The 23,264-nt window shown below is 43.0% G+C and overlaps 1 protein-coding gene across 1 annotated transcript in view; it reads right to left on the bottom strand.

Moving 5' to 3' along the window:
- The window catches only part of LOC128331054 (vomeronasal type-2 receptor 26-like), a 31,040-nt gene extending 8,164 nt beyond the window's left edge, over window positions 1-22,876 (bottom strand). The window contains exons 1-8 of the mRNA XM_053264417.1: window positions 22,759-22,876; window positions 15,190-15,458; window positions 12,793-12,896; window positions 11,936-12,227; window positions 9,298-10,155; window positions 7,852-8,079; window positions 7,295-7,421; window positions 2,365-3,234 (exon numbers count right to left, since the gene is read on the bottom strand). Coding sequence (XP_053120392.1) covers window positions 2,365-3,234; window positions 7,295-7,421; window positions 7,852-8,079; window positions 9,298-10,155; window positions 11,936-12,227; window positions 12,793-12,896; window positions 15,190-15,458; window positions 22,759-22,876 — 2,866 coding nt within the window. The remainder of the gene's footprint in view (window positions 1-2,364; window positions 3,235-7,294; window positions 7,422-7,851; window positions 8,080-9,297; window positions 10,156-11,935; window positions 12,228-12,792; window positions 12,897-15,189; window positions 15,459-22,758) is intronic.
- Window positions 22,877-23,264: the final 388 nt, after the last annotated feature.

Here is a 23,264-nt window from a genome sequence, read left to right as displayed (position 1 = left end):
TGTGTGTGTGTGTGTGAAAATGGGAACACTCACTCAGTCTAGGGCTTAACTCACGTTGTGTGTCCAGTTGTCCACTTCTCTGGTCTGGTCTCTGAGTCTGCTCTTTCTTCTTCAATCTTCTTCTCCTACAGTCTTCAGATGGGGGGGTGGGGCTGGGACAAAAGCCTGGAACATCTGGGGGCCAGGAGGCCAGTGGCTGCAGGGGCGGGGGCAAAAGCCTGGAAAATGTGGCTGGTCAGGTGGCCAGTGGCCACAGGGGCTGGGGCTGGTGGCTGGCACCTGGCACAGACACAGCAGGCACAGGCAGACAGTGAGTCTCTCAGCAGCAGGAAGGGGGCGAAAAAAGAATTCTCTTCTTCTCAGGAACAAAAAAGCAATGCACCAGAGACTCCATTCCCAGGCTGCCATGCAGCAGGCAACAGGGGCAGGCAGGCTGGGCGGTAAGGCAGGTTGGGCTCAGGCTGGCAAGGCAGAAGGCAATAGGCAAGGCAAGGCAAGGCAAAGCAAAATTCTCTCTCTCTCTCTTCTCCCATGAGGCAGAAAGGCAGAATGGTGACTGCTGCCTCTTTAAATCTAATTGAAAATCCCTCCTTGAACCTCTCCCCATACTCTTGTCCCTTCTTCAACCCTTCCCCTGGTCAATGTGGGATCAGTCAGGAGTGGCAAGAGCCAAACGTTTTGATTATTTTTAATGTTGTTTTAGAATATTGTTTTTAAAAATTTTAAATTGTTGTGTTTTAAATTTCTCGTTTTTGTTTTTTAACTAATGTTTTAATGTTGTTTTTATCATGTTGTAAACCACCCAGAGACATAAGCTTTGGGCGGTATAAAGATATGTTAAATAAATAAATAAATAAATGAGCCAATCTGGAACCAGGAGGGAATCGTCAGAAGATCATCTCATGCTTTCGTTCACTGAAGCTTGGAAGGGTGGGAAATTCAAATAGGTGTCAAATACAAAATGGAGATTACATGGAGTTTGCCACAAAATGGAGGTCCAAAACAACAAAACATTTGGCTCCGAAGTTCAGGTGATTTGTTTTGGAGCTGAATCTTTTGGAACTTGCAGATGGGTGGTTTGTTTTGTGCACAAATCGCCTGAAACAGGCAGATTCGGGTACAGATCGTTCTGTACCCGAAATGTTTCACACATCCCTAATCTTAATGTTTTATGAAAACTTCTCTAACATAGTATTTGAAATCTAAATGTTGTCTATATTTCTGAATTATCAATATGAATGCCGTAAAAAAGGCTATAATATATAAAAGTCATTCAGATGACTATCATACTGGGGCCAGAGAGGGCTGGGAATGCCGGGGAGGCAGGATCCTACCAACCTTCCCCCCACATGAGGAAGACATTATCCCATCAAAGGGCAGGACAATGTTCCGACAGCTGATCTGTGGAATCAACCATATCTTGCTCCCCTTGACTTGGTTTACTAGAGCTTCCTCCAGATTGAGTGGAAGCCTGAAATTTCTCCCAAGTATATTTTGAACAAGACCTTCAAGGTTTCTTCCAAAGAGGATTTCCCCCCGATAATTTTTCCACATATTGCAATATTGATAATTAAGAAGTATACCCCAAAGCTGAAATGTTGTATGGAGAACCCTGTTTTCTTTGGAGGGGGGGGGGCGGTTGCAGGACCTTTTTCAGGGAGGAGGCAAAATATACACATACCAAGTATGTAAATAGAAATCAAATAGTAGCATGATATTAGCAGTTCATTCTGGGGAGTGGAGGTGAGGAAGGAATGGTACACTAATGGGTTTGTTTTTCTAAGTCCTGGCTCTTGTTGAAGTGGTATACCTCTTCTTCAGGGGAAGGAAAAACAAGCTGCACAACTTCTCACAAGCGACTATCTAGGGGACAACTGTACCCCCTTGCCCCCTGATGCCCATGGCACCTACTCTTCCATGAATCTTATTATATTCCTGCATCCCCTTCACTTCATTTCTGTGCCTCCTGTTATATGAATTCAATCCATCAAATGTACTAAGTCATGACTGGGTCTATTAGGTTTATAATATTCTAGTAGCCATTTAAACAAATATTTCAATTTTTCTATTCTATCTGGTTTCTGTACTATAGGCACACATAGAAGGTGTGTACAGGTGGCCCACAGTGTCAAGTATACTCACAGCCATACTCTATATTGATCCCCCAAAGCCTGTAATTTACCACCATGCATTACAATAATATGTGGGATGTGAAGAAGGAAACTCCCGAAAGGTGGTGGCAGAAGGATTTGTGAATATGCCTTGTTTAATTTGTCTCAAGGCTCACTTCATGGCTTAAGGATAATATAATTGTAGAATATACTTAAGATTCCTATTTTTTTCTCTTTGTTAGTTGCTCTTTACAGTTCAGCTCAGGCCTCAGCACAATCACATAACATTTGGGGGCAAAGATACAACCCAGTAGGCCAGCACTAGAAGCCAAGATGGAGAAGATCTCCACAACCACCATATATTTTCCAACGGTGCTTAGGTAAGCTGGAAGAAAGGACACCCATACGCTGCAAAACACCAGCATGCTGAAAGTGATGAACTTGGCTTCATTAAATGTACTGGGCAACTTTCTAGCAAAGAACGCCACAACGAAGCTGACAACAGCCATGAATCCCATGTAACCCAGAACACAGTGAAACAGGATAGGTGACCCTTCATTACATTCCACTACGATTTCTTCAGCCAGAGAGTGCATATCTAAGTCTGGGAATGGAGGGTCAGTGCAAAGCCACACTGTACAAATTGCTGCTTGAATAAAGGAGCAGGAGAGAACAAGTGAGTTTGTTAGTCTTTTCCCCACCCATTTCCTTATTCTGGCTCCTGGTTTAGTGGCTATGAAAGCCAGAATCACAGTGATGGTTTTGGCCAACACGGAAGAAACAGCCACTGAGAAGCTGATGCCAAAAGCTATTTGACGTAAAGGGCATGTCACTGTCTGAGGCTGGCCAATGAATAGGAAGGAACACAGGAAGCAGAGCAGAAGGGAGATGAGCAAAGAGTATGTGAGATTCCGATTGTTAGCTCTAACAATGGGGGTGTTTTGGTTCTTAATAAAGATTCCAAGCACCAAAGTTGAGATCAGAGCAAAAGACAAAGCGAAGAAAGCTAAAGTGATCCCAAGGGGTTCTTCATAGGACAGAAAGGTTATAGTCTTTGAAAGGCACTTATTATGAGCCTTATTTGCATATTCTTCTCCTGGGCACAAGAAACAGTCATTCATGTCTGAAAAACAGATCACAGAAATGAATGGAACAGTCCCTAGTGGCTAGGGCTCTACCTATAAAAAAACATACTTGAAGCATATACAGGTGAAACTCGAAAAATTAGAATATCGTGCAAAAGTTCATTAATTTCAGTAATGCAAATTAAAAGGTGAAACTGATATATGAGACAGACGCATTACATGCAAAGCGAGATAAGTCAAGCCTTAATTTGTTATAATTGTGATGATCATGGCGTACAGCTCATGAGAACCCCAAATCCACAATCCCAGAAAATTAGAATATTGTGAAAAGTAGGGATGTGCAAAATATAAATATAAAACAAGCAATTTTGGGTGATTCGGGGCTGAACCGAATCACCCCCGATGCCCCCCGATATTTTTCGGGGCCGAGCCAAATCACCCAAATTTCGGGGCCAAAAAATCCGGATGATTCGGCTCATGACAGATTTTTGGGGAATTTTTGAAGTTTTAGTGACTTTGGGGCAGTTCGGGGGCATAGCATGGGATCTGGGCAAAAAGAGTGGGGTGGGGTGGTAGTGCCTAATGGGTGCAGGCTACCACCCCAATTTCAGGGGGATTGGGCAAAGGGCTGATTTTTGCGGAATGTCTGAATTTTTCATGTCTTTGGGGCAGATTGGGGCAGAAAGTGGGGCCCGGGGCAGAAGAGTGGGGTGGTAGTACCCAATGGGTGGAGGCTACCACCCCAATTTCAGGGGGATTGGACAAAGGGCAGATTTTGGGGGGATTTTTGAAATTTTTGTGTCTTTGGGGCAGTTTGGGGGCAGAAAGTTTGGGGGCACAAAGAAACAGTCATTCATGTCTGAAAAACAGATCACAGAAATGAATGGAACAGTCCCTAGTGGCTAGAATATCGTGCAAAACTTCATTAATTTCAGTAATGCAAATTAAAAGGTGAAACTGATAATTAGAAAATTAGAATATTGTGAAAAGGTTCAACAGTAGGCTCCAGGTGTCCCACTCCAATCAGCTAATCAATCCATAACACCTGCAAAGGGTTCCTGAGCCTTTAAATGGTCTCTCAGTCTGGTTCATTAGGAATCACAATCATGGGAAAGACTGCTGACTTGACAGTTGTGCAGAAAACCATCATTGACACCCTCCATAAGGAGGGAAAGCCTCAAAAGGTAATTGCAAAAGAAGTTGGATGTTCCCAAAGTGCTGTATCAAAGCACATTAATAGAAAGTTATGTGGAAGGGGAAAGTGTGGAAGAAAAAGGTGCACAAGCAGCAGGGATGACCACAGCCTGGAGAGGATTGTCAGGAAAAGGCCATTCAAAAGTGTTGGGGACTTTCACAAGGAGTGGACTGAGGCTGGAGTTAGTGCATCAAGAGCCACCACACACAGACAGATCCTGGACATGGGCTTCAAATGTCGTATTCCTCTTGTCAAGCCGCTCCTGAACAACAAACAACGTCAGAAGCGTCTTACCTGGGTCAAGAAAAAAAGAACTGGTCTGTTGCTCAGTGGTCCAAAGTCCTCTTTTCTGATGAGAGCAACATTTGCATCTTATTTGGAAACCAAGGACCCAGAGTCTGGAGGAAGAATGGAGAGGCACATAATGCAAGATGCTTGAAGTCCAGTGTGAAGTTTCCACAGTCTGTGTTGATTTGGGGAGCCATGTCATCTGCTGGTGTTGGTCCACTGTGCTTCATTAAGTCCAGGGTCAACGCAGCCGTCTATCAGGAGATTTTGGAGCACTTCATGCTTCCTTCCGCAGATGAGCTGTATGGGGATGCTGACTTCATTTTCCAGCAGGACTTGGCACCTGCCCACACTACCAAAAGTACCAAAACCTGGTTCAATGACCATGGGATTACTGTGCTTGATTGGCCAGCAAACTCACCTGACCTGAACCCCATAGAGAATCTATGGGGCATTGCCAAGAGAAGGATGAGAGACATGAGACCAAACAATGCAGAAGAGCTGAAGGCCGCTATTGAAGCATCCTGGTCTTCCATAACACCTCATGAGTGCCACAGGCTGATAGCATCCATGCCACGCCGCATTGAGGCAGTAATTGCTGCAAAAGGGGCCCAAACCAAGTACTGAATACATATGCATGCTTATACTTTTCAGAGGTCCGATATTGTTCTATTTACAATCCTTGTTTTATTGGTTTCATGTAATATTCTAATTTTCTGGGATTGTGGATTTGGGGTTCTCATGAGCTGTACGCCATGATCATCACAATTATAACAAATTACGGCTTGACTTATCTCACTTTGCATGTAATACGTCTATCTCATATATCAGTTTCACCTTTTAATTTGCATTACTGAAATTAATGAACTTTTGCACAATATTCTAATTTTTCGAGTTTCACCTGTATTAATGTGATTATGCCTTAGACATACACAGAGGCTATTTACACGAGCGCGTAAAACCAGGCTAAGGGAGCCCAGCCCAGTTTTGCATGTGAACTGCCAGGATCGGGCCCAATCCCAACAGCACCACAGTGGCAAACCTGCCTATGGGGCCTCCTTTGAAAATGAGGTTAAAGGAGCGAGCGCTCCCTTAACCCTGTTTTCCAGATTGTCTGACAGCTGCAGCTGCAAGAAGCCATGGCTAGTAGACTTGGAGTGGAGGGGATCCCCATAATGCACCACACACTTGTAATAGCCCCACTTGCATTGTGTTTCCATGATCTAAATCAAGTGCATATTTTTGGAAGTGGTTGTCTCATGGTTAGGAACAATTGAGATTCATCATATATTGAGTAGGTGGTAATCTAGAATAGAACTCAGCAAGAATGGATTTGTCACACAGTTGGAAACTACCAAGACTACTTCCCCATCACAATAAAATGCCACAACCAATTGGAGCTCTGGGGGGCAGTGGAGCGTGGGGCGTCCTACCACCCCGACCCTCGAAGCTGCCAGCAGCAGCTGGTGTTTGTCTGGGTGGGCGATGCGCCCGCCCAGGGGAAACAGCATGATCATCTGTGGGGAGGTAAGCTCTTTACGGCTTCCTCCTCACAAATCCTGCAGCCTTTTCTCACTGCTCATGAGGAAAGGCTCACAAACTCCATAGTCCAGCAATAGAAGCCAAGGTGGAGAATTTCTCCACAGCCACTGTGTATCCCCTTTGGGCTTAGCTAAGCTGGAAGAAAGGACACTCTTACACTGAGCCACTTCCTAATAGGCAGGATAGATAGGAGAATACTGGAAATCCTCTTAAAGTTAGAGAGATGGTGACAATTTGGATGGGGGAAAGAAAGGGGATGCTGAACTAAATAGGGCCCTTTAAGAGCTTCAGTTTATACTACATCTGCTTACCCAGCTGATCAACTGTTTTCTGTTGGTTGCTTGAACTGCCACACAGTGGGAATTTAAGTCTGTCATAAACTTAAAAAGAGGCAACTGGTCCCTTGAGTATTCCTATCTACAGTGAAAAACAAATCCAACCAGTTCAATGGGGCTCCGATGAGCACTGTAATACGGATCCAAATGTGCATCTGCATCCACATTGGCCACACTTATGTATGCCTGCTTCTTCATTTCTCTCTTGGTGGCTCAAGGTGTGTTCTGGAAAGATGGAGACTGCAGGTCAAGAAACTGAGGATGTTGATGTCAACATTTCAGTGGAAAGCTGAAATGGGAACCAAGGGAGGATGTTCAAATGAGGTTGGGGGCGAGGTTAGGGAGTGGCCTCCTTGAGTGAAAAAGTAATGTCCTGGAGTGTGTGGCAAGGTAATAATATTGCATGGGTCACATTTGAACTTTGTTTTCAACAAACAACAACAACAATTTATATAACGCTTTTCAACAAACATTTTCAAAGTGGTTTACATAGATAAATAATAAATAAATAAGCCCTAATAGAGCTGCTTCAGCTTCAGGAACATAAGTGTGCTTTGGAGGCTAGTTTGCTGATGACTATTTGGGGCCCAAGGGTCTATTGTGGCCACGTAGGGTTCCTGTCTACCCTGTTCCATGTTAACTATTCCTATCTACCCTGGTCTATTTTTAAATACTTGAAATATAATGAAAAAAGCTCATACAAATATATTGTGCACAACTGCATATTATATTTCCTACCTTTTTGGTCTGAAATCTTCCCATCTGGACATGGAGCACAATCATAGCAACAAAATGGCTCTCCTTCCTTCTTTTTTCTACTGTACCCTGGGTGGCAGTTGTCATTACACAAAGCAAGTGGCAGGACCTGAAAATTGGAGATGTATGTATGTATGTACTCCATTTTCATCTGATTGACTTTTCTACATGTAAACAGTCCGTTTACATATAATTGCATAATAATTGCATAATATTCCCAAGAAAGAACTCTATGCAAGGGATTGTTACCGTAGGACTGATGGTTAAGTTATTATTCATTTAAAAGTTTGGATAGCAGTAATTCTGGGATCCTAACCGAATTGATTCTGACAGCAAAGCTGGACCAGTAGAAAGGCTTTAATGTGGCTGATTGCAAAAGGGCAGAACACATTCAGCCTTAGGACAACTGATGGAACTTTGGCAAAAGCCTTTTGTCTTGGTGCATTCCAAAGTACTTCAAACAGGCAGGAGGGATGTCTTGTCAAGGGTTAATATTGTTCCACTTTCCTGTTTGGCTTTGTTAAACATTCAGTTCCTACCTGGTTAAATCTGCTGTGCCATTTGATGATCTTCTCATTAACAGCCAGCTCTTTGCCTTGTGGAGCCTGGGGATCCATTCCTCCGACTTTCACTCGTACAATAGATTGGTTTGGAAAGGTGACCCAGTTGATAATGTCAAATCCAGCTGTTAGTTCACCATTCCTATTGAAAAACACCTTCTCTCCACCACTATTGTTAAATGAGATGCCCCTCAGGAAAGAGTGAAGCTACAACAGGTGAATTAGAAGCAGATTGCATAGCACTCTGGAAAGGGATAACTATGCTGCCTTTTAAAAAAAATACTGATGCGATTCTCACGATCGTCAAAAAGCGGGCTAAGGGAGCCCGCTTTTTGGCAGTCATGTGCTGCACTGCAATGGGAGCCGCGTGGCTCTCGGCAGCTAGCCCACTTAATTACACTCTGCTATGCCGGGTTTCCAGATCATGTGCCACCATGGCGCGGCTCTGTTATCTATCTATCTATCTATCTATCTATCTATCTATCTATCTATCTATCTCTTATATTTGTATACTACCCTAAACATCTGTGTCTGGGTAGTTTACAACAACATAAAACAAATTAAAACAGACATGAAAACTTTAAAATGATTTAAAACTGCAAGTCTAGTTAAAAACCTGAAGGAAAAATGTGTCTGGAAAGACTTCAAAAGGTTGTCAGAGATGGAGAAGCTCTTATTTCAGCAGGGAGTACATTCCAGAGTCTCGGGGTGGCAACAGAGAAGGCCCATCACGGCGTAGCCACCAGATTAGCTGGTAATAACTGCAGACAAACCTCTCTGGATGATCTCAATGGTCTATGGAGCTCATTGTGAAGAAGACAATGAGCATATTCCCACAATCACTAGAAAGTGGGCTAAGGGAGCCTACTTTCTAGTGATCTTCAGAACCACTGGGCTTGAAGGTGAGCCCGGTGGTTCCACGGCAGCTAGCTGCCTAATTCTTCCTCCCCTTAAAAGAGGTTACCTTGGATTTTTTAATTGTGAAAGAGCTGGTAATCATGGTGGTGACCGATCTGGCTGCCCAGGGCTTCACCACTGATCATCTGCAGGGAGAGCGGGCTAAGTCCACTCTCCCCGCCAAACTCTCCCGGGTTCTACACCCCGCTCATGTGTAGAGCCTCATTCTCTTACAGTTAAAGTTATATTTTTTAGAGCTGTAGAGCTCTGGAAAAGGACAATGTTTCCATAGCTGCAAGAGAAACTAATGAAGCATAGGTAGCCACATGTCTTTGTTAAGTGATGCCATGGTTGGCAATGGAAACATGGGATACTATTCGACAAGTTGCTCATAGGAACGGATGGTGGGGAGCCCATTTATTTAGGAAGAGACTGGCAGGAAGCATGGAAAACAGTGGCTGTTGCAGCAAATGGGAAAGCAAAGGAAACTGAGATGGGGCTAGAGCTGCTTTAGAGACAAGATATTACCTGCCAAGGCTGCAACTTCAGAAGCTCAAGCCTTTTCCCACCTTCAGTTGCCATGTGGTGGGGTCCAAAGGAGTACATGGCATGTAAAGCATGCACTGTGGCATGGATAGCATTGTAGATGCTGTAGCTTTGGCCTGTCATTCTCATTTCAAAGAATGGCCCGGGCAGGTTCTCCAGCTTTTCTGCTCCACTGCAGCCTTCTCCATTCTCCTTATCCATATTAGGATTAGACAGGGAACACTGGAATGCTTGCTCCCAGAAGCCCCTGATAAAACCATCTCTTTCTGAATAGTGAGGATTTAGAATTTGAAGGAAATGTTGGAATTGCAGCAGTTCTTTGGAGTGAATTGCAAATGATAAGGCACCCTGGAAGACTTGTGTATCCAGCTCTGCTACAGATGTGTGTGATGTGAAGTCCCATTCAGCTGTCATAATCCATACCTTACTTATAGTTGCCATGCTCATGTCTGCTACTGTTGCCATATTGATTAATCCAGTCATAGCAAACATGGTATGAATATGAGCATTTATGACAATGACATTGGTTTTGTTTAGAAGAATGGACATACTCTCTGCGTGCCTCATGAGAGACACAATGTCAAATAAGGAAGCCATGGTTGGTATTCTTTCAGTGAAAGCAACACAGACACCATTGTGGTTAAACATTAGTGTCAAGGTGCGCATGAAGTGTATTCCCTTGTCATCATTCATTGCAATGATGCCCACCCATATCCAGTGGAAATACAAGAGGAGCTGGACAATCCCACGGTACTGAAATGCTTCATTGGGCATCATCTGATAGATGGAAGGGTGCCGAGCTTGATCATTCATCCCTGATTGAAGGAAGGAGTAGGTGACCTAAGTAAAAACAAGTGCATTTTTACAACTAAGGCAACAAGTTTGAGACTATGTATATATATATATATATATAATGTCAGTCAACTGCTTGCTGAATTACAATTTCTTTCTGATAGCTGCTGAGATACAGCAGATACCGCCTAAATTAAATTAAAATGGCCCAGTCTGAAATGAGCTGGGGATGGTGCCAGCTATTTCTGATAGGTTCTGGAAAATATTGCCGAAAACATGAATTGTGTAAAAACACACTTAATGTGTTTCCTTGGGGGATGTATAACATTTATAAGGAATTGTGCTTACCTTAGAAATATTAGCCCCCATATCCATAAACTCATAAAAATATGAGAATTAGAACGCTGTTGAACCAGACCAAACCTCCATCTATTCAACATCCTGTTTCTAGCAGTAGTCAGCCAGATGACTGGAGGAAAGCCCATAAGTCGAGCATAAAGGCAACAGCCCTTCTATGCTATCTGTCCTCACTTCGTGACTCTGGGCCAGTCACGTAGATCTCAGCCTAACTTACCTGACAGGGTTGTTGTGAGGATAAATATAACCATGTAGACCACTCTGGGCTCCTTCAAGGAAGAACAGGAAATACATGAAAAAAACATATACAATACTTGGTATTCAGTGCCTCAGAGCATGGAGGTTCCATTCACCTATTATGACTAGTAGACTATGCTAATCCCCTTCTAAAGCCAGCTAAGCTAGTGTCACATTTTATGGCATCTTTTGCTAATCTCTGTACCTTTCCTATTCCATGCCTGGATTTCTGTGGCTTTTCGACACCCTGTTGATATTAATGAACTCTTTCTTGAGCCCTCCATGATGATATGAAATAATGACAACATATTTTTCCTTTCAGTTTTCTGCCTTATAAGGGACTCATGTATTCCAATTACCCCTAGTGACAGATCTGAATCAATGCTGGCTTTTATATTGTTAGAGGTAAAATCTATTGCTTATTTAAAAAAAATCTTTCCTTAAAGAAGCCTTTTGTGCAAACTGAAATCATTTTTGCATCTAGAGCAGTCAAAATTAGCAAATGTTCACAATACTCCATATTAGAATCTGCTCACTGAGTCTTTGTTGCTACTGTATGTCCAAATAAATCTTATCCCCTCTTTGTTGAACATCAAGACTGAAGAAGGATGTTAATGAACTTAAAGGTTTGCTCACCACCTCTTGGCATTTTAGTTGCTCCTACCAAAGATATCATCTTACTATGATTTTGGGGTTCGCCACCCTTCTAATGGTCCAGCATAGCTATTTTCAGTTTTTGTCAGTTGAGTTTCTACAACATAAAGTCCTGCATCTTCCCAATATGCTCTTCATCAACATCTGTCTGGCCATAGCTGGAAAGAGAATGCTGAACTAGATGGACTTTTGGTCCAATTCAGCAGGAATCCTCTAATGTGTTTATGTTACCCAACCAGGAAAACATAAAAAACCTGAAAGAGATCCTTTGCATGTTCAGATAGATGACTCACAACTCACATTATCCTTGTTCTCATCACATCACACCCTGAAAAGGCTCCCGCACTATGAGAGTAATGTAAAAAATGCTGTTATTGTGCACAATATTTTCATTAAATATATGTAAGAACTGTCTGCATTGTATTAATCACATTTCTATTTCTCTTTTACTGTTTTACTGTTACTATTTCTCTTGCTCTTTTCACTTCCCTGCCTGTCCTAGGAAAGGACAGGCTAGGAAAGGATTCATTAAAATCAGAGCTAGGAATCTTTCATGCCCTATGACCACATTCTACAGTACCTGTGGAATCTTATAAGGGCCTAAAAGGTTGATTATATGGAAGGATGTTTCAGAATCAAGTCCTCCAATGACAGCTACCAACTTCTTCTGAATGCCACAGCTGAAGTTGGGGACAGGCCTATTCCAGGTGGACAGTAGGTTCAAGGTGTTTTGATATGTCATCCTTGCATCAAAGTAGTTGTCATAGATGTGGAATCCTATGGTGATGTTTGGTAATATATTTGGGTTCTCCTTGATTTCCTTCACAGCAAATACAAAAGACAGAATCTGCTGGTAGTTCTTCAGCGTTGCCCTGAAAAAGGAATAACATAATAAAAGGATTAGGAACTGGACATTGGAAAATATTGGAAGTTAGAAATGAAGGTCATTTTATATTTTAAACTTTTGTTGTGCAGTAAGGAAGTGTTGAAAGGAACAGAGAAATATTTTCCCACACAGAAATATAGGGTTGTATCCAAATAAATTGAATCCTGGCTAACCATTATTGAAATTAATGAAGCAAGGTAGTCATGACTAACTTGAGTCCCATTTCTTTCCAATGTGACTTACGGTAGGAATCATTTTCTTTAGATACAATTCATAGAACTGATAAGAAGGCCAAGGCAAAATGTAAATTATGAGGATATCCTGTAGAAGGTGACATCTATCTATCTATCTATCTATCTATCTATCTATCTATCTATCTATCTACCTACCTACCTACCTACCTACCTACCTACCTGGAACAACATGTTTGTTTACTTTTTAAAGACAGACTCCTTTCTGAGCTTGCAATTTTTTTCCATTGGATAGCTCTATATATGATTCTATTTCATTACTATAGCTTGGTGCATACTAGGGAAAAGATATTGCCTTACGTGGATTCATCAATAAACTTCAATTTAGGGTGGTCTTTGAAAGATAAAAGATCAGAAGTATAGGAATACTGAGACACCATTCCGCCAATGACAAAGTCGCCTGGCTGAAAGTATTCATGTGAGGTCTGAAGAGAATAATTCTTGTTGCATATGACATTACTTTCCTTGGACTCAAGAAGACATTTCAACAACAGAAAAATCAGCTGCAAGTGGAAGAACTCTGACATCTTTTATCTCAACAACAATCTATCTCATCACTATCAGTGTGTAGCTTGATTGTATCACCCTGCTTCCTATGGTTGCTTATTATAGATAGATACCTGACTTATCAGCTGTAAAGGGAAAACTAGCAGAGGCAGCAATTATGGGACATGGCTAATCTCGAACCTCAACTCAGAATATGCATTGTTTTTTATCATAATACTGGCTTCTGGAAATCCTTGTTGGCTTCATAAAAAAGAACAAAACCACAGTCATTTGAGATAATTACCATGTTCACAATTACCTTCCCAAAGTTGTATTTCCTTTGAGACCCTAGGTACAGAAGCTTACTAAGAAAACATATTTTTCAGCCCCACCACTAGTTTACTGATGGTCCATGATCTCTACAATTGGAACTGCTAACTGCTAGCTAAAAACTAATTTTAACTGCTATTTCTGTACAGGTGAGGAGAAAATGGAATTACTTTTTGTGACTAGTTTAAAGTAGATTTAAATTGTTTATTATAAGCACTTCCCTCCCCCAGGCTGAAAATGAAAACTTCTCTTGTTAAAAAAGTGAAACAATACCATGTACTGGAGGTTTATTTGAGCTCCATATGCAATCCTCTATTTATCTGAGCCCCCCATATGCAATCCTGTAAGAAGTCAAAGCAGGCCTGTAAACAGCACAGTCCAGAGGCCTATCACTTGCTGCCCCCTTGCTTACTACACCTAGCCTGAGGTGACTGCCTCACCCGACTAATGGAAGGACCACCCCAGTGCATCCTCTTTTGTTGCCAGTTAACCAAGGTCATTTTTGTAGGAAGATGGCCATTATGAATGCAACCAAGCAGGGCAGAGCTCTGACTTTATGGAGATGCCAGGGACTGAACCTGGGACCTTCTGCATGCAAAGCACATGCTCCAGCTCTGAGCCCTAAGTTTCCCCAAGATTCCACTGCAGGAAAGAAGTCTTTGGGGAAAAGACTGACTGGCTTTTCATCAGAACTATGCCAATGACATGTAATATAGTGGCTAAGAGATGGTCTTTGTTGAACCACTAACTCTTCCTCCACATTTCCTTCAATTTGCAACACATCTGTTATAAAGGGTTGTTACAATGACTGAGATAATGTATGTGAAGTGCTCTGAACACCTAACAAGAGTTATGAATTTAGACTTATACTTAGTAAACAGAGGAAGCCGGTGGCTAAAATGTTTGCTTGAATTATAGCTTTTCAGGGCTGATGGCCCTCTCATAAACACGTTCTCATTGCTTTGATATTGGCTAATTGAATAATTCTGGCAGTTTCAGTTTAGACAATATTTGCTACTGGCTGATTTGTGGTCTTTGACCATAAATAAACTTGACTTGACTTGCAACTGGCTGGCAAGGAGTTTTGTCAGTGAGTCAAGTCAGTCAGTGAGGCTCAAGCAGCTTTATGTTATAGAGATGTGTATAAATAATCATCAGTTAAAGTTTCCACAGTATTAAAATATGTCAATGTACGTTAAAATTAAATTATAAGTAATCTATAGAGGCTGCTATTGTGTGTGGGCTTATCATTATATAATGACAATGTATTTAATTGCTGGCTACAAGTGCCATATTTCAGATAGATGTTGTATGCATATGGAGTTTGCAAATCCACCTGGAGACATGCTCTCTTACACATGTAGTGGCCCAACAATGTTATTGCAAATTCCCTCAGAAGACTGTAGGGCCTAAATAGGAATATAGGAAGCTGCCTCCTACCAAGACAGACCACTGCTCCTTCTAGTTCATATTGTCTACACACTGGCAGCTGCTTTCCCAGGGTTACAGAAAGGAGTCTCTCTCAACCCTTAAACCAACTTCAAAAATTCACCAAAAATCAACCCTTTGCCCAAGTCCTCTGAAATTTGGGTGGTAGCTTCCACCCATTGGACACTACCACCTCCACCCACTAGTTTTGCCTGGGGCCATTTTTTAAAATACAAAAGATTTCAGATTTGGATTTTGCAATTTCGAACAAAGAACAAAATTGGGGTGTTTTGGATTGGTTGATTTCGAACAAAGAACAAAATGGGGGTGTTTCAGATTTGGGCCAAAACAAAACAGAAAGAAAAACACACACAGAGAGAACCCTAATAATTAGTATTTCCTGAAATTGTTTGTAGTATGACAAGGAGTATTATTTTTTAAACCACGGATTACCTCTTTTGTTTCCTCTTCTGAGATCAGTTTCTTAAGCAGTTCTTTCTGTTTGTCTATGAACGAGGGTATTTGCAAATTTTCTAGGAACTGCAAAATCTCCTCCAGGTCCCTTCTTTCTTTTCTATATAATATAGAATAATATTCCGTAAATTTATCAACCATTTTATCTGTGTTTGAGACATATTCTTTCCCATTCCATATGGAGGTAATTGCTCTATTCTCTCGTTCTTTTCTTAGTTGATGCTCCAACAGTTTATCAGGTTTATTGCCTTTTAAAAAAAAATTGTTTTGTGTATATCATGTTCCTGTACGTGTATTTAGAGTCCATAAGATCCATTTGTTTACAAAGTTCTGTTATAGACTGCCATATGTCGTGTTTAAGGTTCATCTTTTTGAAGCGATTCAGTTCTTTTATTATAATTCTCTCTGGTTCTGTGAGTCGTTCTTCCTCTTGGATGCTTCTGAGATTAATATTCCTCTCATAAAAGCTTTACTAGCCTCCCATACCAAAAATAGAGAGACTTCAGTTGTGATGTTTCTCTGAAAGAAAGTTTTTAATTTGTCCTGGCATTTCAACTTGAATTGCTCTTGTAGTAAAAGGGGGTTGTTCAATCTCCATCCCATTGGTCATCTATGTTCTTTAGTAATTTTAACTACTAGTGGATTATGGTCTGCATACCAAAGGGGATCCACCTCCACAACAGTCACTCTCGGTAACACTGATTTCAAAATCATGCACATATCTATCCTAGAGTATGTTTGGTGAAGTTGGGAAAAGAAGGTGTAGCCCTTCTCAAAAGGATATCTGAACCACAATGCATCCTCCAAGGATAAAAGCATCAAATAGTCCAGCACATTTTTTGACAGTTTGCCAGAGTTCTTCTTATCATGTCTGGATTCATCAAGGGTCAGAGAAATGACTGCGTTCCAATCTCCCATCATGAATACCTCTCCTTCAGCTATCCCCAGTAATGACTGGAAAAACTGCTCGTAAAATTGAGACTTACGTAAGCGTAAATTGGAGCATAAATTGAGGCAATTGTAATCTTTTGCGACTGTTGGGTTTGGAACCTCAATATAATGTATCTGCCAGCAGTATCCTGGTTTTTTCCCCTCCAGCATCCAAGATTGGTTCTTAACATAAATTGCCACTCCATTCTTTTTAAAGTGTCCGGAGGCAATATAGCTCTGACTATTGGATTTGCAATCTAGTAAATTCACATTATTTGACATGATGTGAGTTTCTTGTAGACAAATAATATCTGCTTTTTCTTTTTTTTAATTTCAGAAAGAATTTTCTTCTCTTGAACTGATTGTTTCATCCATAACATTATTTTCTTTAAAATATTTTCCCCTTTTGCTTTCTCTCTGCCTTTCCTCTCCTGCTAGTAAGCTGAAGCTTGGTCCTGTTTGGAATCTTCTGTTTGGTCCTCACCCAGGGTTTTATCTAGTACTAGTATTTTTCAGCCCGTTATAATAACGGGCACTAGCCTCCCCCCCCCTTTTTTTTTACCTGTCTCTTTTCTCCCCTTGGCTGGGCAGTGTGCTGCCTCTGCTGGCCATTGTGCTGCTTGCCCTTGTTGGCGTTTGCTCCTCTTTTGGGTGGTGTGGTTCTGCATGAGCCGATCCTGCCCGTGGCAGTCGGGCAGAGGAAAAGCATAATTAGCAAAGAAGAAGTGAGGAGCTCACGAACAGAGCTCCTCCCTGTGCTAAGCTGCTGCCCATACTGTTGCAATGGACGCAATAGGCGTCCTTTGCGTCCATAGTGGCAGTTTGGGCAGTGGCTTAGCACAGAGAGGAGCTCTGCTCATGAGCTCCTCACTTCTTCTTTGTGAATTATGCTTTTTCTTCACCCAACTTTCGTGGGCTGGAGCGGGAAAGGTGGGCTCCGGCAGCAGGGTGGGCGGGAGGGCGATAGGTGGGGGCTGCGTCCTTCTCATGGGCCATTTTGGCCGTTAATCATTTGGGGGGGAGCGGGAACGGAGATTTTGGGCAGCCTGGAGGGCGGGTGAGCGGGCCGCGGTGGCGGCCGCGGTGGGGAACATTTGTCCCAGGGCATGGGCAATTTTGGGGCCGGCCAAGGGCTCTTTTGTCTTCTTGTTCTCCGTCCTTGGCGGCGCGGCCAGGCCTCGGCGGCGGCGGCTTCGCTGCCACCTCGCCCAGCTTTCCTGTCCCCCATCTCGGTTCCTCTGTTTCCCCCGCCACCTCTTCCCCCACTGCCTCTTCCCTGTCTTCGTGGAGGCCGCTTCTGGCCCCGCCGTTCCCCCCGCCACCTCTTCCCGGCCCCACCGTTTCCCTCGCCGCCTCTTCCCGGCTTCTTCTGGGCGGCTGCTTCTGGCCGCCCAACATGGCCGCCAGGTACTGGCGGTCGTGTCTCCCTCGGCGTGTTCTGGGCATGCGCTCCGCGCATGCCCAGAACCGCCAAGGGAGGCACGGACACACGCTTGGTGTCCGTCCACGGACAGACACCAAGCCTTTTATTAGAGAGGATAGTTGAGGTATTCGTTGTGTTCAGAGATTCCAAAAAGCATTTTGCATCTTGAGGCGTATATACCTCTGCCTTTCCATGGTCCATAAAAGCCTCTAAACAGAAAGGTACGGCCCACCTATACTTGATGCTTCTTTCCTGGAGAATGACAGTCAAAAACTCGGCATTTCCTTAAAGCATCAATAGGAGCATCAGGTAAAATCCCAATCCGCTTGCCTTCATACTCCCAGGGAGAATTTATTTCTGCATGGAAAATTGTCTCTTTGTCCCTTCTGTTCATGAATGTTACCATAATATCGCTTGGCAACTTCTTGTCTCGGGCGTATCTAGAGTTCACTCTGTAAACTTCACGAATATCAAGAGAATCTTCTGGATCAAGCCCAAAAAATTGTAGAAGGAGAGCCACGATCTCCTGTTGAAGGTGTTCTTTTCCTACTTCCTCCCCAATGCCTCGGATTTTTAGACTGCTGACACGATTGAAATTCTAGAATCTCCATTCAGTGTTCCAAACAATGCTGATTGGATTCAGACACTGTCTTCGCAACTTCCAGTCTTTTCTGTGTTTCTGTCATATTATGAATTAATTGGTCATGTTATGCTAACTTCTCTTCGACCCCATCAAACCTAGATTTAACATCTTTTTGAAAAGCATCCAGATGAGCAGCAATTTTGTCCATCAGTTTTGAAGTTCTGTAACAAAAAACCCTCGGGGTCTGTATCAGCTGTAACAGTCTGATGCCATACTTTATCTTTTCCCCTACTCATTCTTCTGGATTGTGAAAAAGGAGTGCTAAAGCTCCAATATTTTTTTCATGAAAAGGTGGCAAAAACTTTCTTCTCTTAGGAATACACAGTATTAAAGCAGTATTATAATTCAAAATAATCTATTACCTCTATATTAATCAAATTTTCTGTAAAATTGTACCAAACATCTATTTTCTTAACATCTAAGAATATAAAAAAATAAATTTAAAAAAATTCACGTAAGAGAAGTATGAACATGAAAATACAAAACAATTCCCTAATTTAATACATCAGCCATTGTACAGATTTAGTAACGCTTGAGAAAAAGCTTCTTCTGCTATTGGGTAGAATTTGACAAGGTAGATCCCCTCTTCGTAGAAATAGGTTATGTAGTCCTCAGTAACCCTTAGGATCTTATAACCTTGATAGGACGTTTAAGGAAAAAAGAGGTAAAAAAAGAAGGAAATCAGTCTTAAAAAGAGGGGGTGGGGAAGAAAAAAACTACAGTCCCAAAGAAACACCCTAAAAACCAGTAAGCCCACACTTCATAAGATACAAGCAATCAAATATACAAAACCAGCTTGAGGAAACCAAAGAATTGATGTTTATACAGAGTTCATATGAGATACATGGTCATCTGGTATCCTCTTGTGACATCTTAAGAAACTCAGCTCAGTATAACAAATCATTCTCAGATAGGGAAGGAAACAGGGGAGGTGAAAGTAGATTGGACCAGACTGATATTTCAAGGACAAAAAGGAAAAATACATCCAAAAGAGTCATGAAAAAAAATACACCCCCACCACCCCCAGTTTGTCTAAGGAGCAATTAGTTCGTACATCTGATCTTTAGTGCATCAAGTATCCATAAATCCAGTCTCTGAAGTCTTTAATGTCCAAATGTTGAAATACTTTCTGACTGCAGAAATTAAAATAGCAGGCAGCACAAAGAACAAAAAAACAAAACAAAAAGAAAGCCACTAATGTGGATGTTTGGCATTTGAGCTCTGCTCTGATAAGTCCTAATAAGGTCCAATTAAAGTTTGTTGAAATCCCGGGAGATAAAAGAAAAAGCAATAAGGAGTGGAAATAGTCTGTTTTAAGCTCAAGGAGGCAGATTTATAGTCAAATAAGAAAGAGAAAGTTTGCAGCAGGCAAGCCACTCAACTGCAGATGATCAGCATATCGCTCCCACGGTCCGAGAAGGCAGATCTCTGTCTTGCTTGAAGAAAGGTTCCTCAAGACAGGCTTCTCTCCCTGGGTCTGCCCAAATTCCAGAGGCACCCCCCAGTAGGAAAAGCCAGCTCTTTTCTTCTGAGACCAGCTTTATGGCTGGAACTATAAGAATGTGTGAGGAAAGAGCTGGAACAGCTCCGTTTATGGTGCCATCTTGCGAGACGGCCTGTAAGCATTCTTGGTAGAGATGTGCAAGCTGGATGGTAGCCCGGTTTGGCTCAAATCCGGACTGGATTCTAGCCTCCCTAGGCAGATCAGGCTCAATTGAGCCCAGCCGGTTCTGGTCCACTCCCTAATTCCTGGTGTTTCAATCACAAGCTGACTAGCATGTCTGCTGGCAAGCAGCTGCAGGACATGACTGAACCAAATTCAATACCCAGGACAAACTATCTGTTTGTGGTGCACTCAGTTTTACTCTGGGCTAGCAGGACCTCCAGCTTACTAACTGATTACTCAGACTTGGTCAGAAGGTGGTAACATTTCTCCGAGTCACCAACGCAACTCAAAGAAAAATGTCCAAGTAGTGGGTGGTGGAGACATAACCCATCCTCCTCCTGAAAGCGCATTCAATCATAGTGCTGAATGCTCAGAAAGCTGTACAGGAAACCAATCAATCCATGGGAATGGCCCAATCCAAATAATAGCTCCCTTCACAGGTAAAACCTAGGAGATTAAAATAACTCAAATTAACCAATAGGAAACAGAAGATAGACTTTGCCACGAAGGCCCCAGCCATATAGTGTCTGACAATGTGAACTGAGTTGTCTAGGGACATACACCTAACTAAGCACTGTTCAGATGCGATGCCATCATTCACAGAGGAGCCTCTAGAGGAGGAGAGATGGCGGATGAGTTAATACAGGAGTACCTCAATATTTGTGGGGGTTCCGTTCTCAGCTAATACTGCAGATACAGATACCATTTCCATTGGGGAAATGGATATCAGGAGGGTTAGGTTCCAAAGGGCAGGGAAATGGCAAAAAAACAGGCAAAAAGCCATATAAAGTGTCCTATCGTGGGCTGGTCCAGTTTGAGCTTGGAATGGCACCCCCTTTGGGGGGGCAGTCTGGGTTTGAATCCAGACCACTCCAACTACCCAAGTTTTAGTTGAACCAGGCTTTGGACCAGACTGGTTTGCACACCCCTAGTGTGTCCGGTTCAAGGGGTGTGGGGGAGGGAGAGACTTCTCTATCCCATAAGAGAATTCATGTGTATCTTTTGAGTGCCTTTTGGAGTAGTATAATATCTGAACGATAACAATTATATAAAAGATAGGCAGCACTGTGTGAGCACTATGTGTAGATTTCTCTGATTATTGTGACATATTATGTCTGTTTTTCCTAATCAGGAGCACAGGACTTTGTTGAGACACCACCAGCTATAGCATCAGAACTGGAGAAAATAAAGGCCAAGCTGGATTAGATCAATACTAATATTCAGTGCCTGTAGAACACCTTCCAATATATTCTAAAATATTTGCCTCCAATTCCAGCAGTACCAGTCCTGTGAAAGACACATTGTTATCTACTTTTTCCTTCATGGTTCTGTTTTCACTCCCCTCTGGTTTTTTCTCCGTTTAAGGAGTTTATTTTTTCTTGAAGGTTGAGTATTGTCGTGTTTGAAATTCTGAATTGCAAAGTGATTCATAAATACAGCATGTGGATTTTTCTTTCTTCCATACTGTATGTGTAAGATGGGTTGGGGTACTTGGGAGTGGATTGTCACTTTATGGGAGCGTCTCTGTGAGTGGCTCACACTACCCTGAAAGCATGTATTGAGGCTATTCCCATGTGCAGCCTAACACAGGCTGGGCTGGGCTAGCTTGGGTTAGGTGGTGCATGTGAAACGTTGGGAGTGAGGTCACTCCTGATTCTGGCCCTGTGCCTAGTCCAGCTTTTTAACCTGGCATTAAGCCAAGGTTACGTGAACCTGAGGTTTGCTTAACCTCGGCGGGTGATCGTGTGGGTGATTGCCACCGGGTTAAACAGCTTCCCCCAGCCCACTACCATGCGTCCTCATGGAACAGAATGGCTGCTACACAAAAAGCAGTCTCTCCACTGTGTATTCGCTGTGTTCGAAGTTCTTGGAGGACCCAGCATATGCATTCCCCCTTCTTCCTGGAGTGTGCTGATTCGTGCCCTGGTGCTCGTGTGGGTGTGCAATCAGCAAACAGTTCTACAATCTGTGATTGTCTGTGGGGAGGCAGGTAGGAGCCTGCCTCTCCACCCACCCTCCCCACCACCCCAGGTAATCAGTCTCATGAACAACCTTGTTGTATACCAAGTGGCATCTACCTTGATATACACACATTACAGCTACTGCAGGAGTATACCAACGTGCTCCCTAGCTACACTACCCATTCTTCACCTGTTCAGCGGCAAGCAACATGTGGATGCTCAGGGTTGTGGCTGGGGAGCATGTTGGCATGTTGGCATGGCAAGTTGGTACAATCCCATTTCCCCCACCATGAGTACCACAATACATAGTAGCCCTATAGCACATGCATGTGGCTAATATCTCTATCTAGACTACAAAGCTAGTTCCAGTTATCATGTAAAATAATGGAAAGCTATTGCTATGTCAGAGACATGTGTCCCGCCTATATCTTTGCAAGCAAACTATATAGTATAAACACAATGCTGAGAATGAGAAAAGGAAATCACGTACTTGGTAAGAAGTCTTCTTTCTTCTCTTCATATCTGGAGAATGAGTTGGCCTCAGACAGGTTAGCCGGCTGTGCTAACAGACTGCTTGGCTGGCAGGTGGGGCACCAGTATCTAATCATCATTGGCTGGGCATGCAGGTCTGTGCTGCTTTGGTGGGGGGGGGGAGGTTAGCAGTAAAACAAAAAACAAAAAAAAACCCAGTAACTTAACACATAACAAAATGAAACATCCTTCTGTCTGTTCCACCACTGTCTGTGATTGGTGATGGGCCACAGGGCACCAGTCCATCATCATCACGGGAAGTTGGGTGCACATGTGCATGTCTGTGTGTGTCAGCAGCATTAACGGGCAGTCTGTGACATATCTATGGGTTCACCAAGGTGAGGTGAGCTGGTAATGGTGTTGAAATGGGTGGTGATGACCACAAGTCACTCACCCTCCACATGCAGCTCAGGATAGCCAAGCAAGGGGTGGTTGGCCTTGAGCAAGACCAGCTGCTCCATCAAGCCAGCATCCAAGCACGAGTGATGGAGTGTCACCACATCCCTGGCCATGGGGAACACCCTTTCACTCTGGACACTGGTCGGTAGGCATGAGAGGAGCAATCTGGCAACTGCTACCAAGTCCAGTCAGATTTGGTCTCTGTTGTCCCAAACTGGCTCAGCTCCGTCTCCAGGTCTGCCACCAGCTTCTAAAGGTACAGCAGAATGGGCTGCTCATCACTGCTGCAGTGCACAGTGGCCTCCTCCTATACTCCTGGGAAGGCGCCAAGTGCCACACACACCCCCATTTGAACCACACGTGGAAGTGCTGGCTGGAATGCCCAGGCGGTAGTGCCATGGGCGTATCTAGGGGTAGGGCAGGCAGGGCACGTGCCCCGTGCGCCACTTGAAGTGGGCGCCATTTTGTAAATTAATTTTTTTTTAAATGGCTGCCCAAAAC

The sequence above is a fragment of the Hemicordylus capensis genome, chromosome 6 (genome assembly GCF_027244095.1).
Source record: "Hemicordylus capensis ecotype Gifberg chromosome 6, rHemCap1.1.pri, whole genome shotgun sequence".
Lineage (NCBI taxonomy): Eukaryota > Metazoa > Chordata > Lepidosauria > Squamata > Cordylidae > Hemicordylus > Hemicordylus capensis.
Note: the sequence above shows the minus strand (reverse complement) of the source record. Positions and strands in the feature narration are given on the sequence as shown.